An 18,082-nucleotide genomic window follows, 5' to 3' on the forward strand; every position below is an offset into this window, starting at 1 on the left:
CCCAGGCCCTGGATATATATGTATTTTGGCCCCATCCTCCTTGAGCTGAGGATGTGGCCAAAATGTAGCTTGAGCTACATGTTTGTTTCCATTTTTCTGCATAGTAGCTGACCACAAATACAAAGAAAACAAACTAGCCATTAAAATTCAGTGCAAAGAAGCTGCAAATGATCAGTAATATAAATTGTAGGAAACCTCAGGGGTTATTGTGCTCATCAAGGTAAGATGTTTAATGCAAGGAAAATGGAACAGTTTGCACTTGCGACCCGATCGGTGTCAAACACTCCAGGTCAGTTATAGATTCAGAGTGATGCTCCCTCTACTCTGTCATAAGAATTACTTCAACCAAACCTCTCAAACACCTGCACATTTGTGTGGTGTTCATTCCATTTCCTGCATCAATCATCCTTAGACCTGACTGAATGATATTGCCATTTTGTGCTGACCTAGTGGTAGTATTGGTCTGAATTTGGGGCTGTCTTATAGAATTGTGCAGAAGGCGGCCATCGAGTCTGCACCGACTCTTGCAAAGAACACCCAAGCCCATGCCTGTAACCCAGTAACTCCACCAAACCTTTTGGACACCAGGGGCAATTTATCATGGCCATTCCACCTAACCTGCACATCTTTGGACTGTGGGAGGGAGCCAGACCACTCGGAGGAAACCCACGCAGACAGGGGGAGAACGTGCAGACTCCGCACAGACAGTGACCCAAGCCGGGAATCGAATCTGGGACCCTGGAGCTGTGAAGCAACTATGCTAACCACTGTATGCCGTATCTGTATGCCGAATAGGAACTGAATTGAAACTGAAACTGACGGTAAAGGCCAATATCTAACCTCTCCCCTCAGTTATCCAGTTATCAGCCACATATTGTGACAGTCTTAGTTCTGCTGCCTACTGAGGTTGTCTATTCAGCTTACTCTCTATCCTTTTTACTCTTGTTGGTGGGGATGGAGGAGGATGTATGCTGGCTCAGTTTGCCAGTAAACCAGGTGATAGCTAGCCCAATCAGCAGTTATTATTCTTGCATCTTTTAGCAGTTCCACAATGGGCATGTTTAATGTCTTCTGTCATGCTGAAAAGTAGCTATTATTGATGTAAGCCACATGACCTAACCACTTGAGCATGCTAAGTCCTTGCTAATGAGTTTTCACATGCACGTGCGCCGAATTAAAATATACTGAAACAAAAAACTGTTTAAACAAAATAATATACAATTTTCCTATGCATTACGTGACTAAGACTGCGGTAATCAATAAATTGTGACTGCAGTGTTTCACCGAAAGACATATGTTCGAACATAACTACCATTATATAAACATCATTGTTCATATTTATAACTTGGATTAGAGGAACCTAGAAAGCCCACAAGAATGTCTGATGTGGCAAATGGAAAAATTCATTTATGCTGGAAATATTCTGTTTTCAAGTAAGAGTTTCAGGACCACTATGATAGAGTAGGAAGGGATTTTGTTTTGCCCCTGTCTGCTGTACTCGGCTTGATATGCATTTTCTAATTCCCATCAATTTTCTCATTTCCTCTCCTGAAAGCATTGGATTATTCTTGGAGTGCATTTCTTTCCTGTTTTTAACATTAAAATACTCTGGATGACATTTCAAAGTATGTAAGGGAGTACAATTGTATTAGACATTAGAATCAGCCACATATCATACAACCCACTCAATCTTCCTTTCCATTGAAGTATATATTATCACCAGCCTTTCCCTCTAAGTGTTACTTCAGTCACATCAATATGTGAAATGACAAGTTGCTGGGTGTACAAAGAAGTCCTTTTAGATTGAGGTCATCCTTTCTACCTATTGTCAAGTCCTGAGGTAGACAGCTGCAGGCTGAACCACTTAGGCTAGGATGGCTCTGGTCTCAGGTGCTCCTTTGCAGTTGTGTGGCAGAGGTCCTCACTTCAAGTTATAAATGCAACCTGGTGATGAAATAAGTTACAGAAAGAAATGCAGCCAAAATTTTAAACAGGTTATAAGGGCAGGTTTTGAGGACGGCACGGTTGCACAGTGGTTAGCACTGCTGCCTCACGACGCCGAGGACCCAGGTTCGATCCTGGCCCTGGATCACTGTCCATGTGGAGTTTTCACATTCTTCCCGTGTCTGCTTGGGTCTCATCCCCACAACCCAAAGATGTGCAGGTTAGGCGGATTAGCCACGCTAAATTGCCCCTTAATTGGTAATTTTTTTAGAAAACAGTAAGTTTTCACCAGATCCAATAAAAGAACAACTTGCATTTATTTATTTAAGTTTTTCCAAGGCGGTGATTAAGGGGAAGTAATAGCATACAGGACACTTAGGGACAGGAAGGAGAGGGTGGCCAGACAATGGCTGACCGCTCCATAGTGGAGGTGCATCAGCCCTGACCTTGGAACTACTGGTCAGAGGAAAAATCTACAATTGGAAGTTGACCTTCTACCGGAAAAGCAGTGCACCAACTCTGCCAGACAGGGGGGCCCTTTTATGAACATGGAGATAAGGCCAGCAACCGTGCTGGCTCACCAGCTGAGAAAGCAGGCAGCCACGAGGGAGATCACACAGGGGAAGGGCAAGAACGGTAAGCTAGTCACAGCATCAGATAAGATCAATGAGGCCCTTGCAACCTTTTACCGGGAACTGTACACCTCTGAGCCCCTGGACGGGGACTCGATGAAGCAGTTTCTTGACGGGCTGGACATACCCATTGTGGGGAAGGAAAAGAGGCAGGGACTAGAAGCACCACTAGAACTGGGAGAAGTCATGGAGAGCATCAACTCCATGCAGTCGGGGAAGGCATCGGGTCCAGATGGATTCCCAGTGGACTTCTATAAAACATTTGTGGCAGCACTGGCCCCACTCCTGCGGGAGATGTCTCGCTATCGAGAGGGGCCAGCACAGGCCTCGATATCACTGATCCCTAAAAAGACAAAGACCGGACGGAGTGGGGGGTCATACAGACCCATCTCACTCCTAAACACTAACGTCAAAGTCCTGGTGAAGGCCATAGCAAGGAGACTGGAGAGTTGTGTGCCAGAGGTAGTTGCAGATGATCAGACAGGCTTTGTAAAGGGCAGACAACTATGGCGAAAATCAGCCACCCAGTGAATGTGATTATGACTCCCACCAGGGAGTAAACATCAGAAGTGATAATCTCCCTAGATTCAGGGAAGGCCTCCAGTGATGCTTCCAGTCCCTGCCTCTTTTCCTCTCCGCAACAGAGGTGAATAGAAGTACCTCATGGAGGTACTAGAACGGTTTGGGTTTGGACCAGGGTTCACCTCACTTCCATGATGAGCGTACGGACAAACACCAGCAGCTCTGAATACTCCTGGCTGCACAGAGGCACGAGGCAGGGTTGCCCATTATGAGCTACTATTTGCTCTGGCAATCGAGCCATTGTCAATGGCTCTCAGATCAGCTAAGGGGTGAAGAGGCATCCAGAGGGGATTCAGGGAACTGAGATACTCGTTCTATGCAGATGACCTGCTCCTCTATATCTCAAACCCCCTAGTTAGCATGGGACGAATAATGGAACTTCGATGGGATTTCGGAGCCTTCTCAGGTTCCAAATTCAACCTGAGCGTGGGGTGGAATCGGAGCTGGGGAAGTTGCCGTTCAAGCTAGCCCAACCAAATTCCAATACCTGGGAATCCAAATATCCCACGACTGGACATGGATCCACAAGTGGAACCTATCGAGTCTGGTTGAAGAGATAAAAAGGGACCTGCTGCGGTTGGTCTGGCTCCTGCCCTCCCTGGCATGGAGAGTGCAGACAATACAAATTAACATCCTGCCTATCTTTGGGGCCATGATGTGGAGATGCCGGCGTTGGACTGGGGTGAGCACAGTAAGAAGTCTTACAACACCAGGTTAAAGTCCAACAGGTTTGTTTCAAACACTAGCTTTCAGAGCACCACCTGAGGAAGGAGCTGTGCTCCGAAAGCTAGTGTTTGAAACAAACATGTTGGACTTTAACCTGGTGTTGTAAGACATCTTTGGGGCAGCATAGTGGTTAGCATTCCTGCCTCACAGCTCCAGGGACCTGGGTTCAATTTTGATCTCGGATGACTGTGTGGAGTTTGCACTTTCTCCCTGTGTCTGTGTGGGTTTTCTCCGAGTACTCCAGTTTCCTCCCACAGTCCAAAGATGTATAGGCTAGGTAGATTAGCCATGATAAATTGCTCCTTAGCGTCCAAATGGTTGGGTGGGGTTACTGGATGAGGTTGGCCTGGGTCGGTGCTCTTTACGGTGGTCGGTGCAGACTTGAAGGGCCAAATGGCCTCCTTCTGCAATGTAGGGATTGTACGATTCTATGTTCCTCTTCCTGTTCAGATCCCTCCCGATCGTCATTCCCAAGCCACCTTCGCCAAAGTCGACAAATTAATCAAGTTATTTGTGTGTGTGTGTGGTGTGGAGGGGTTGGGGGGCAGAGAGAACCCCATGATCTACAAGAGTCCGACAGAGAGGGATGAATATGGGGGGGCCTGATCCTTCCGAACCTCTTATTCTACCACTGAGCAGCTAACGCTGAAATAGTACGGAGGTGGATCATAGAGCTGAGAGCAGAATTGGGTAAGAACAGAGGAGAACTGCACGGAGGCATCCCTCCGAGCACTGGTCACTGCCCCACTCCCATTTCCCCCAGCCAAGTACTCAAGAAGCCCAGAGGTAGTGGTCATGCTGAGGACGTAGAATCAACTCAGGCACCACTTCAGTCTGGTTGCAGTATCCAACATGGCCCCCATCTGCAAGAACCATAGATTTACCCCTGTGACAATGGACGCCTCCTATAAAAGGTGGAGATAGGATGAAGGGGTACTGATGATGGGGGACCTATAGGTAGATGGCAGGGTAGCGACCCTGGGGGAACTAACGAACAAGCTCCAACTCTCAAAAGGGAACAAGCTCCGGTATATACAAATAAACAACTTCCTCCGTAGGAACTACGTTACCCCAGTTACCAGGACACTCCCTACTGGACAGATTCTTAACCTCGGGTGAACTAGGGGACAGTAACTACGCTGACATGTACAGACGACTGACTATTAGAGGAGGCACAGTCACCGCTGGGCCAGACACGGGAAAAGTGGGAGGAAGTGCTAGAGATGGGGGGGGGGGGGGGGGAGACACAGAATCGAAGCACTGGAAAGGATGAACTTCAGCTCTTCATGCGTAGCACTGAGTCAAACACAGCTAAAGGTAGAGCATAGGGCGCACTTGACCAGAACACAGATGAGCGGGTTATTCCCGGAGGCCAAGGCCCAGCCAACCACACCCACATATTCTGGTCCTGCCCCAGGCTTGTCGGGTACTGGACCACCTTTTTCAAGATCATGTCTAAGGTTGTGGGGGTGAAGGTGGAGCCATGCCCACTAGTGGCGGTGCTTGGGGTATCAGAACAGCTAGAACTCTTTACGGGAAGAGGGGCAGACGACCTAGCCTTTGCCCCCCCCCCCCCCCCCCCAGATCACTCACCGGGGACTCCTGTTCGGCTGGAAGCAGTGCCACCCAAGGCCTTGGACTGGCTATCCGACTTAGCAGAATTCCTTAAATTGAAAAAAATAAAATTCACCATTTGAGGATCGGAGGAAAGCTCCTGCAACACTTGGAAGCAATTCTCCAGCTTGTTTAAAAACCTATTTGTGAATAGCAACCAATAAGGGAGGGGCCGGGGGGGTGGGGGGGTGGATAAAAAGAGGGATGCGGAGGGAGGACTGAAATCAATAATGGAAGAAGAGGAGGGGGGAGGGTAGGGGGATAGGAGAAGGCTCAGCTGTTTACTCATTGTAGATTTCCATGATTGGAGATGATCTGTTTCTCTGTCATACATCCAGACACACATACATGCGCAATTTATCATTTTACAGCACAAAATTTAAACATCGCCTCCATAAAGCTTTTGTAAAATATCCTTTAGATATCTTTTAAAACTGAAAATAATCTGAAGAGAGACATTATGCCAGTGAGGCAGACTAAATTCGAATGATGTTCTTAGAAAATAGTGTACGCTTTACATGTTGAGATTAATGGATCTGCCTTCAGCTAACGCTTGCATTTAGAAATTACCTTCAACATAAAATATAGTTCAACAGAATTTATAGAGGAGGAGGGAATAGGCAAACGAATAGGTGCTGTGAGAGAGATTGGAGAAGTAACTGGAATCTTCATCAAAAATTAAGTTGTGAGGTGGTCTTAAAGGGAGAGAAGAGGACCTGAACGTGGGCCAAATTTGCTGAAGTTTTTGACAGGTGAAGGAAGGGGAGATGCACAAACAAAACACAAAATTGCAAGACTGAAGGATATGGGAAGCTGCAGGAACCTGCAGAGAGTGAAGGAAGCCAAGTAGGAACATGATGACAAATATATATTTGTTGAAGTTCTGAAAGCTAGTCAGGTTCAGCAAGGGCAGAATTAGTGGACAAGCATACAAGGTGGTTTCATTTTGGGCCATTTGGAGTTTATGGAAGCTGGTAGGCCAATGAAGACCTTTGAGAAAAATGTAATTATAATTTAAATTGCTGAGAAAAAAGTTGTGACCAAATAAACATTTTTGGGATCATTGGAACATTGGGCATAGAGTACTTTATTCAGCCCCTTACCCTGCTCAGCTGTTAGATTCAAGGATTTGAAAGGCTAGGTCGAGAGAAAAACTTTCTTCCAATGGGGGTGTGCAGAACAAGGGGGCCTAACTGAACAACATTCAGTTGTGAGATGGTGTTGGGAAACACTTGTGCAAAAGTTAGTGGAAATCTGGAACTCCTCGTCCACCTTAAGAAAAAAGCTGTTGAGGCTAGGTCAACTGAAACTGTAAACAAAGAGACAAATAGATATTGTGAAGCAAAGGTGTTTGAGAGCCACGGCACCAAGGTTATCACACAGATCATAATTGGCTGGTGAAACGTATTAAGAGGTCGACTGTTGCTACTTCTGTTGTTAAGTTCCTAGATTATGACTATTCTGCATCTCAACTCCATTTACCTGTCTTTGCTCCGTACCTCAGGATTATTTTGCCTCGTAAAAATTTAGCTATCTCAGCTTAAAAGCAGTAATTGTCCCAGCATCCACAGACTTATAATGGGATAGATGCAAATTTCTACTGTGCTTTGTGTGAAAAGTGTTTCCTGAAAGCTTTATTTTGTTGGTAGGTTCTAATGACATTGGCATTCAAGATTGGGCGCCTCCAGAAATACTTAGTATTTTCTCATTGGTGACGTCGCCACACTCTTGTTACTGTTTATTTATACTTCTTTCATATCTTAATTTCTGATTTAATTCAGAATAGTTGAATTTTAAATGGTATATACCAATACATCTCCAGTGAATTTGTCACTTTGGTAAGTGAGATGGTATGCTGCTTTGCAAGGAGAAGTAAGTTATGCTGTTACCTTCATTGCACCATCAATGGCTGGTCAGAGTTTAATTTTTGTACAGTAAGGATTGGAAGATGCTGGCAATTTTCAATCGCTAATCAGTTGTAAGCAATCAGAATATACTTAGCATTTTTTTATTATTCTTGAAGGCCCACCTTCTCAACCTTGCCCCTCGCCTGAGGTATGGTGACCCGCAGGTTAAATCACCGCCAGTCAGCTCTCTCCCTCAAAGGGGGAAGCAACCTGTGGTCATCAGGGACTATGGCGACTTTACCTTTACTAGCTTTTTTACTGAAAAAAAATTGATGGACAGAACGTGCACACACATTGGTTTTAGATAAGTAGACAGATAGATATTATCAGAATGTGAATAGCAAGTTTATTTATTAGCTACAGCCTCTAGCGAGTTAATTGAAGTTTTTCTTTACAGTGTACCAAGTAAGTGGCATAAAATATTGTTTCAATGTAAACTAACTTATTGGTGCTGTGCAGCAGTAGGTGATTAAAATATATGTTATGGTTGTGGTGTTAGTTTATCAGGTAGAAATTTAACACTTCAAGACATTAAAGCCCAAATTTGTGATTGTCTTAATCATATAAGTAAACAATCTTTTTAAACTTGTAATTGACATATTTAGTAATTTAGTTTAATTCCATTATTGCACTGCCTTCTCAGAGTGCTAGCTATATGTAAAGAAAAATCTTGGATTCATGTCTTTTGGACATTTTGAGCTCTTCAAGACCAAATAGGCATTCCTATTAAGCTGATAAACATGGCAGCTGTTGAGTGCAAAGCAAGATCCCACAAATAGCGGTGAGATAATGAGATAAATGACCAGATAAATGTCCATTTTGTTGCTGTTGATTGATTGAAACTAAATGACCATGACATTGCGAGTACTCCATGGCTCCACCTCATATAATCCTGCAGAACCTAATGTCAACTTGAACAGTCGGTAGGGGTTATGGGTGATCGGTGGGGCAGACGGGCAGGGACAAGGTGAATAGTGGGAGAAGCCAAAAATAAGATCCGCGCCAGGCGCCAAACAGTGTGCGATGCAACTGGCCCATTCCCATAGGCAAAATCGGGATCTCACCATAGAAAGAAACCAATTATGACCACTTGAGCTCCATTTCCATACAATCAACAAGAGCAACCCCATAGCCAATGGCCTCGCATCATTCAGCAGCCTCCCCAGCAACTGCTCACGCTGGCACTCATTAGCACTCCTTTGGAAAACGTGAACCTGGCGGAAGGGCTTCTGTTGGGAGCCGAGGAGGTGAGTAGCCATCTTTGCTCAGAAGCAAAGGGTCCAGGGGCACTGGGATTGCTACCCCAGTGCTGGGTGGAGGGGGGGGGAGGAGAGCTCTACTGGGGGTGGGGGACCCTCCACAGAGGTGGGATGCCATGGGAGGGGTGGGGGAGACAGTAGGGGGCAACCGGGGGCAATCGCTCGCGGCACCACCATGCCAACCCCTGGATCGTGTGTACCCATTCTGGGAGCAACCTTGTACCTGCCCGTCTGCCCCATCGATCACCCATAACCCCCACCGACTGCTGAGGCCTCTATTAATAGGGAATTGCTAATTGTGGTTAAATGAGAATTTGACACATGTCAAGTGTATTCCTGTGGGTGGGCGGGCTATGCACGGTAGCATTGTGGATAGCACAATTACTTCACAGCTCCAGGGTCACAGGTTCGATCCCGGCTTGGTCACTATCTGTGCGGAGTCTGCACATCCTCCCCTCTGTGTGCTTGGGTTTCCTCTGGGTGCTCCGGTTTCCTCCCACAGTCCAAAGATGTGCAGGTTAGGTGGATTGGCTATGATAAATTGCCCTTAGTGTCCAAAATTGCCCTTAGTGTTCGGTGGGGTTACTGGGTTATGGGGATAAGGTGGAGGTGTTGACCTTGGGTAGAGTGCTTTTTCCAAGAGCCGGTGCAGACTCGATGGGCTGATTGGCCTCCTTCTGCACTGTAAATTCTATGAATGTAGCATGTGGGAGTCATTATTTAGCATCCCATTCACACACTGATGCCTGGACACTGTGCTTAAACACTGCGGGAAGCAACATCACATACGCAACATCCAAACATCCAGGGGATGGGCACAGCTCCAGGGGCATGTCCATTGCCAGAGGGTGGATGGGTGCCACGGGGAGAGGAGGGGAGAAAAAGGGTCCGGAGGTTGGCCCGCATTGCAGAAGAAAGTGACAGAGGCATGATAATGGTTCTGCAAAAAGGTATTTAATGTGCTATACAATACCCCACTCCCGATGGTGCCGCCCACCTCCCCAAGCCATACCTACCCTCTCCACCCTCCACCCAACCACCAACCTTGGTGCTCTCAGTGATCCTCAACTTGCTTGGCCCTCATAGCTTTACCACTACATATTGGTTGTTCCCCAGGATGCACATCAGAGGTGGAGGCAGCCAGCTGCTTACCTTGTCCCTTTGCCTTCAATGCCTCTGGTGGGCGTCCTCTGGGGCCTGAGGGCCCCGACCCACTTGTTGGCGGGATATGCACAGCCGTGTGCTGACTTTGAGACACGGTCTCAACAGAGGGGTGGAATGGGGGGAGTTGGTGCCCACTGTCGCCACTCCATTTAGCGCTCCCTCCTCCCGGTTGGTCCCCATAGGGCCCTGGGATTCATTTTGAGACAGAGGGGCAGCGGGTTCGAGCCCCTGGTGCCCCTGCGTCATCTGGCTCTACTGGCCCTGGCGGCTCCCCATGGTCCGCACCATCGTGTCGACACCCTCATCGATGCTCCTTAGTGACTGCGACATGTTCTGCAGCATCTCGGCCATGCCCACCTGTGACTGGGAAAAGCTCCGCAACACCTCAACCATGCCCATCTGAGAGGGACGTGTCCCACAGACCTCATTAAGGTCAGCCTGGTGCTGGTGAACATTCCCCAGTGAGGCGGTCATTCGGCCGAGGCCCCCAGTCAAAGGCGTCACCGACTGCGCAGCGCCTTGTACACCTTCACTAATGGTGCCGACGCCAGGCTCTCAACCGTGGTCACCATCCTCAGTGTTGGCCTCGGCACCACGCATTGCCAGTGCTATCTCCTGCGCTGGTAGACTCTGGGAGCCCTCCAAGCTGGAGCGACGCTGACATCTACCTCTGAATGTCCCGGCCGCACCCTATCGTCTCCATCAGCTCCGGGTAACCCACTTCCACAAGCTTAGTATCATGATGGAACCCAGTTGGGTCCTGGGATCCATCAGCCCTCCGACTGCTGCCTCGCCTGGGGTTTCCTGCCTCCACCTGATGTATATCAGCAGCAGTGTGGTGCTCACCAGATTGTGCCCCAGAAGCCTGTCCACTGACATTTCCCACCCCCGAGGTGTGTGTGTATCTGCGCTGGTGGGGTGTGGGGATGACAGCTCTACCACAATCACGGTGGCATCCTCGGAGCTCTCCTCTGAGGTGTTCTCCAGCAGAGGGGGCCACCCAGGATGGAATGGCGCCATCGCTGCAGGACCTGCGGGAGAATGGGCATGTGGTCAGTGGGAGGGATAGGTCAGTCTGTAAGGCAATCACTACTCACATTTGACAGGTCCCCCGTGTGAAGCCCCTTAGTTCCTCACCTCTGCGGTGTCCGCCAACCTCCGCGTGGGTCACCAATCTGTCCTCGGCCGCCCCAGTCACCTCCAGGGCCCACTCTCGAAGGAGGTTAGGATTCTTATGTCTGGCATCCCACCATTAGTCTGGGCCCTCTCCCGCTGATTGTGGGAGAGCTTTTCCTGCGGAGACACAGTGGGGGGTATCGTAAGCCACATGCATGGTTCAGTGGTGGGAGAAGGGGTGTGTAAGTGTGGTGGGGGGGAGGGAGGGCTGGGGGGTCACAAGGAGAGTTGAGGGCTGGATGCTCCTATGTGGGCGGATGGGTCTGCGGGAGGGGGGGGGGGGGGGGGCGGGTTGGTGGTATTGGTGTCTACTCACTCCTGCTGCCCGGTGTAGGTCGTTGACCTTCTTCCTGCACTTCTGGCCAGTCCACTCGGTCATACTATTCGAACGGCTGACACCACCTCCTCCCAGGTAGCACGCGCTACCTTGTGGCTCACCCTCCGGGACCCTCGGGGGACCCGGACATCCATCCTGGCCTCCACAGCAGCCAGGAGCCTCCTCAGGTCAGCATCCCTGAAACTTGGGGCCAGTCTCCTCTGCGCCATTATTGCGAACTGGCTGCGGTTGGCGGAGCAAGTGCAGTTTAAGTGCTGCTCGACTTTGATAGCGTGGGGCTGGTGAGCGCGGTCCCAGCGAATCAGTTGGCAAGCCGTCATTTACAGCGAGAAGCCCGTGAGGCCTCGTCATTCCTCTCAGTAATGATGGGTGTAATTCCACAGAAATTGAATACCATTTCCTTTTGAAGTTAATGACCTTTCTTTCAAAAATGGAATAGAGAAGGAAGAGGGTAGGGTATGTTTTGCAAAGTTGTAGCTGAGTCCAAATGATTTCTTATAAGGGGGGAAATGTTTTCACTGAAAAAGGTATTGTTTTATTAGGAAATAATCTATTTCCTAAATGCCTGTTGTCTTACTGATGATGGAAAATTGATTGTTCAATCAGCAGTAATCTGTTGATATTCTTTCTTTGTTAACAGCTTTGGTTTGCATTTGTTAATGGATTTTCGGGGCAAATTCTCTTTGAGCGGTGGTGTATTGGCCTGTATAATGTGGTAAGTACATTTAGACATTGTTATGATGCAGGACAATGTCTCACAAAGTTAAAAAAGGAGGGAGACAAAAAGCAAGTAACTTAAGGCCAGTTAACTTCTGTTCATGGGAAAATGTTAGAGTCCATTATAAAAGATGTGGGCATTACTGAATGGACCAGCATTTATTTATTATTGCCCATTCCTTTTTAAAAAAATTTAGTGTACCCAATTCACTGAAAACAGGGAGTCATTTATGGAAATCTTCCCTGACTATAGAATTGATCAGGACTTTGGTAATTCTATTATTTTGTTACAGTTCTAGCAAGTGATGTCCAACAAAATAATTTACATTTTTGTTTTATGAGATAGCACAGGGAAATATTTACCAACCTTTTTTTGAAAAAAGTGAAAATTTCCATTTACCATTTGCTGGGACTTTGAGTTTAACATCAGCTGTAGTGTATACTTGCCATTTGTAACTTTTTAAAAATAAATTTAGAGTACCCAATTCATTTTTTTGCAATTAAGGGTCAATTTAGCGTGGCCAATCCACCTACTCTGCACATCTTTGGGTTGTGGGGGTGAAACTCACGCAGCAAACACGGGGACAATGTGCAAACTCCACACGGACAGTGACCCAGAGCAGGGATTGAACCTGGGATCTCGGCCCGTGAGGCTGCAGGGCTAACCCACTGCGCCACCGTGCTGCCCCTTTATTGCCCATTCCTAATTGCCCTTGAGGATGCAGTTAGGAGTCAACCACATTGCTGTGTACCTGGAGTCACATGTAGGTAAGGATCGTAGAATTCCTTCCCTAAAAGGCATTCGTGAACCAGATGGGGTTTTTTATGACAATCAACAATGGTTTCATGGTCATCATAAGATTTAAATTACAGATGTTTTATTGAATTTAAATTCTACCATTTGCCATGGTGGGACCTGAAACCATGTCCCCAGAGTATTACCCAGGGTCTGGGTTACTAGTCCAGTGACAGTACCATTACTCCACTGCTGCTTCCTCTGAATCCCTGTTCCTTAACATCACTTCCTCTCCACCTTTAAAAATGTTCTCAGACAGATGTTTTGTTCAATCAGCTCTCCTAATTGCTCTCTTCACATGCATCCCTTTACCTTACTTATCTCTGTTTTGTGAAGCACCTCTGGACCCATTTCACATTAAACATGCTATGTAAATATAATTTATTTTCGCCTTGGTATTTCTGAAATATGTATAATTTATCAAATGTATACTTTATCCTAAATGTCCTGGGCTTTAATAACTTTTAGTACAGAATTCATGGTTTAGTAACTATAAAGTACTTGAACCCTACACTGGCATTTTTTTTATTCATGGAAGTCTTTTTCAATTCTCTCGCCAGATTTTCACAGTCCTACCTCCCTTCTCATTGGGTATTTTTGAAAGGACATGCAGTCAAGAGAACATGCTGCGATTTCCACAGCTGTATAAGATTACCCAGAATGCAGATTGCTTTAACACAAAGGTAAACATTATGGTACCCCAGCAACGTGTAATGCGCAAAAGGGCAGCTTCAGTGTGATGCTAAAAATTATTTTTTTTATTTGTGTTACAATCGAGCGTTCTCATTGAATCTAGTCAGAAATGTATGGAGGGAAATAACTTCCTCATTAGGTACAGATTATACATCACATCTTTCCACACAGGATGTGATTCTTTTCTTAGCTGGTTTGATTTCCTGTCTTCCCCCACGATAGCAACATAGTAGCACAGTGGTTAGCACTGTTGCTTCACAGCACCAGGATCCCAGGTTCGATTCCTGCTTGGGTCACTGTCTGTGTGGAGTCTGCATGTTCTCCTCGTGTTTGAGAAGCTGTACAGGGCCGATCCAGGTGGAGCGGAAAGGATATGGGATGGTTTCTGGATGGGTTGGAGTTTCCATGGTTGGAGGAAGAGAGTAGGCATGCATTGGAGGAGCCACTGGGGCTGAAGGAGATGATTGACAACAGCATTAGGGGGACGAACAGCATTGGGGAAGGCTCCAGGGCTGGACGGCTTTCTGGCGCAGTTTTAAAAGATATTTGCGGCAGAGTTGGCACCACATTTGTTGGGGATGTTTAGTGAGGTATTGGAGAAGGGGGGCTGCCAGAGACGCTGACACAAGCATCGATCATGCTAATACTGGAGAAGGGGAAGGATCCATTGAGTGTGGGTTGTATAGGCCCATTCCATTGTTGAAGCTGAGCAAGACACCCTCTGTGTTCAAGTGAAGGCAAGCATCCAGCAGAGGGCAGTAGAGCGGAGCTTCTCATTGGCTGTTGCGGGGAAAATTTGCATCAGTGCATTGCGGTCACTGTATCTTGAGGGTGGTTTGTGGAGGAGCTGTTGTCAAGTGACAGTTAAACCCCTAACACTTCTTCAGTGTTTCCCTCCCTATCCTCCTCTAACCGAAAAAAAATCACTGTAAGGATCCCAGCCGAGTAAAGATAAAGAGGGAGACTCGAGGGCAGGTAGAAGTAGAAAGAAGTTGAACCGTGATATCACAGCCTGCAGGAAAGTGATTGGCTGGTGACTGGTAAGTAGTTTTTCTTTTCCCTGAGGTGTTCTCGTGCGGGGGGGCGCAGTGGTTGCTGAGTGAGTGCTTGCTGAGAAGGGGAGTAAATTTTTAAAAAACTTACTGTTGGGAGTTTCCAGCTGAATCCGGTCGGAGTGAGGACAGAGTGACTGCTGGGCAAGTAATAAAGATTTAAATTGTTTGCGCAGGCCTATAACAGCTGATTGCTGTTCTCGTGTGGGGCGCAGTACTTGCTGGTCAAGTGTTTTATTTTTACCTGTATTTAAGTTGGGCAGTTCCTAAACCCTAGACACTTCACTTGTAGTGTCCCCCAGCCTTCCACCTCCTTTAACCGAAGGGGTAGAGTGAATAACAGGTAAGCTCTTTCTTTCTTTCTCTTTTTTATCTAGAGGGGATGGCAGGGAAGGCAGTGCAATGTTCCTCCTGCAGAATGTTTGAGGTGAGGGATGCCGTCAGTGTCCCTGCTGATTTCACCTGTGGGAAGTGCACCCATCTCCAGCTCCTCAGAAACCGCGTTCGGGAACTGAAGCTGGGGCTGGATGAACTTCGGATCACTCGGGAGGCAGAGGTGGTCATAGATAGTAGCTTCAGGGATGTAGTTACTCCGAAGAATCAAGATAGATGGGTGACGGTGAGAGGGGCTGGGATGAAGCAGTCAGTGCAGGGATCCTCTGTGGTCGTTCCCCTCAGTAACAAGTATACTGTTTTGGATACTGTTGAGGGGGACAACCTACCAGGGGTAAGCCACGGTGAACGGATCTCCAGCACTGAGTCCGTCCCTGTGGCTCAGAAGTGAAGGAGGGAGAGCAGGAGAGCAATAGATTTTGGGAACTCGATAGTTAGAGGGACAGATAAACGGTTCTGTGGCAGCGAAAGAGACTCACCAACGACATAGGTAAGAGAAGGGACGGGGATTTAAAACAGGAATTTAGGGAGCTAGGGTGGAAGCTGAGAGCCAGGACGAACCATGTTGTCATCTCTGGTTTGTTGCCGATGCCATGTGCTAGTGAGGTGAGGAACAGGGAGAGAGTGCTGCAGGGATGGTGTAGGAGGGAGGGTTTCAGGTACGTGGATAATTGCACATTCTGGGGAAGATGGGACCTGTACAGACAGGAAGGTTTGCACCTGAACCAGAGGGGCACCAATATCCTGGGAGGGAAATTTGCTACGGCTCTTCGCGGGGGTTTAAACTAATTTGTCAGGGACCTGGGAAAACGAGCTGTAGTCCAGAAGCCAGTGTTGAGAGTAGTGAGGTACTGAGGAGGGTATCAAGGTCGCAGGAGTGTACCGGCAGACAGAAAGGTGGGTTGAAGTGTGTCTACTTCAATGCAAGGAGCATCCAGAATAAGGTAGGTGAACTTGGAGCGTGGATTGGTACTTGGGACTACGATGTTGTGGCCATTACGGAGACATGGTTAGAACAGGGACAGGAATGGTTGTTGGAAGTTCCGTGGTATAGATGTTTCAGTAAGAGTAGGGAAGGTGGTAAAAGAGGTGGAGGAGTAGTATTGTTAATCAAGGATAGTTTACGGCTGCAGAAAGGCAGTTTGAAGGGGATTTGCCTACTTAGGCAATATGGGCCGAAGTTAGAAATAGGAAAGGAGCGGTCACATTGTTAGGAGTTTTCTATAGGCCCCCAAATAGTAATAGAGATGTGGAGGAAGAAATTGCAAAACAGAATTTGGATAGGTGTGGAGGTCTCAGGGTAGTTGTCATGGGTGACTTTAACTTTCCAAATATTGATTGGAACCTCTATAGGTCGAACAGTTCGGATGGGTTAGTTTTTGTGCAGCGTGTGCAGGAGGGTTTCCTGACACAATATGTGGATAGGCCGACAAGAGGAGGGCCATATTGGATTTGGTACTGTGTAATGAACCGGGCCAAGTGTTAGATTTGTTTGTGGGAGAGCACTTTGGAGATAGTGACCACAATTCGGTGTCTGTCCCTATTGCAATGGAGAGGGATAGGGCCATACGGCAGGGCAAGGTTTATAATTGGGGGAGGGGTAATTATGATGCGATTAGAGAAGAATTAAGGAGCATAAGATGGGAACAGAAACTGTCAGGGAAAGGCACAAATGTAAAGTGGAGCTTGTTCAAGGAACAAATACTGCGTGTCCTTGATCGGTATGTCCCTGTCAGGCAGGGAGGAAATGGCCGTGTGAGGGAACCATGGTTCACAAAAGAGGTTGAATATCTTGTCAAGAGGAAGAAGGTATGTAAGCATGAGAAAACAAGGTTCAGTTGGGTTGCTTGAGGGTTACAAGGTAGCAAGGAATGAGCTAAAAAATGGGCTTAGGAGAGCTAAGAGGGGGCATGAGAAGTCCTTGGTGGGTCGGATCAAGGAAAACTCCAAGGCTTTTTGCTCTTATGTGAGAAATAAAAGAATGACCACAGTGAGGGTAGGGCCGGTCAAGGACAGTAATGGGATCTTGTGCATGGAGTCAGAAGAAATAAGAGAGGTGCTGAATGAATACTTTTCTTCAATGTTCACCAAGGAGAGGGGCCATGTTTTTGAGGATGAGAGTGTGATATAGGCGGGTAGGCTGGAGAAGGTAGATGTTCTGAGGAAGGATGTATTAGCAATTTTGAAAAATCTGAGGGTCAACAAGTCCCCTGGGCCAGATGGGATATATCCAAGGATTCTTTGGGAGGCAAGAGATGAGATTGCAGAGCCTTTGGCTTTGATCTTTGGGTCCTCACTGTCCACGGGGATAGTGCCAGAGGACTGAAGAGTGGCGAATGTTGTTCCTCTGTTCAAGAAAGGGAATAGGAATGACCCTGGTAATTATAGGTGGTGGATGGAAAATTTTCAGACTGGAGACCAGTTACCAGCGGTGTACCACAGGGATCAGTGCTGGGTCCACTGCTATTTGTGATTTTTATCAATGACTTGGAGGGGGGGGCTGAAGGGTGGGTCAGTAAATTTGATGATGACACCAAGATTGGTGGAGTAGTGGATGAGGTGGAGGGTTGTTGTAGGCTGCAAAGAGGCATTGATAGGATGCAGAGCTGGGTCGAAAATTGGCAGATGGAGTTTAACCCTGATAAGTGCGAGGTGATTCATTTTGGTAGAAAAAATTTGAATGCGGATTACAGGGTCAACGGCAGGGTTCTGAGGAATGTGGAGGAACCGAGAGATCTTGGGGATTCATGTCCACAGATCTCTGAAGGTTGCCACTCAAGTGGATAGAGCCGTGAAGAAGGCTTATAGTGTGTTGGCGTTTATTAACGGGGGCTTGAGTTTAAGAGCCGCGGGGTTATGCTGCAACTATACATGACCCTGGTGAGACCACATTTGGAGTATTGTGGGCAGTTCTGGTCACCTCATTATAGGAAGGATGTGGAAGCATTGGAAAGGGTGCAAAGGAGATTTACCAGGATGCTGCCTGGTTTGCAGGATAGGTCTTATGAGGAAAGATTGAGGGAGCTAGGGCTTTTCTCTTTGGAGCGGAGGAGGATGAGAGGCAACTTAATAGAGGTTTATAAGATGATG

At 47.3% G+C, this 18,082-nt stretch overlaps 1 protein-coding gene across 7 annotated transcripts in view; it reads left to right on the plus strand.

Moving 5' to 3' along the window:
• Positions 1–18,082, plus strand: part of atp8a2 (ATPase phospholipid transporting 8A2) — a 792,435-nt gene that overhangs the window by 617,909 nt on the left and 156,444 nt on the right. For all 7 annotated transcript variants that reach the window (XM_038818743.1, XM_038818747.1, XM_038818746.1 and 4 more), the window contains 2 exons: positions 11,982–12,056; positions 13,415–13,537. In XM_038818743.1, coding sequence (XP_038674671.1) covers positions 11,982–12,056; positions 13,415–13,537 — 198 coding nt within the window. The remainder of the gene's footprint in view (positions 1–11,981; positions 12,057–13,414; positions 13,538–18,082) is intronic.

This window comes from Scyliorhinus canicula, chromosome 14 (genome assembly GCF_902713615.1).
Source record: "Scyliorhinus canicula chromosome 14, sScyCan1.1, whole genome shotgun sequence".
Classification (NCBI taxonomy): Eukaryota; Metazoa; Chordata; class Chondrichthyes; order Carcharhiniformes; family Scyliorhinidae; genus Scyliorhinus; species Scyliorhinus canicula.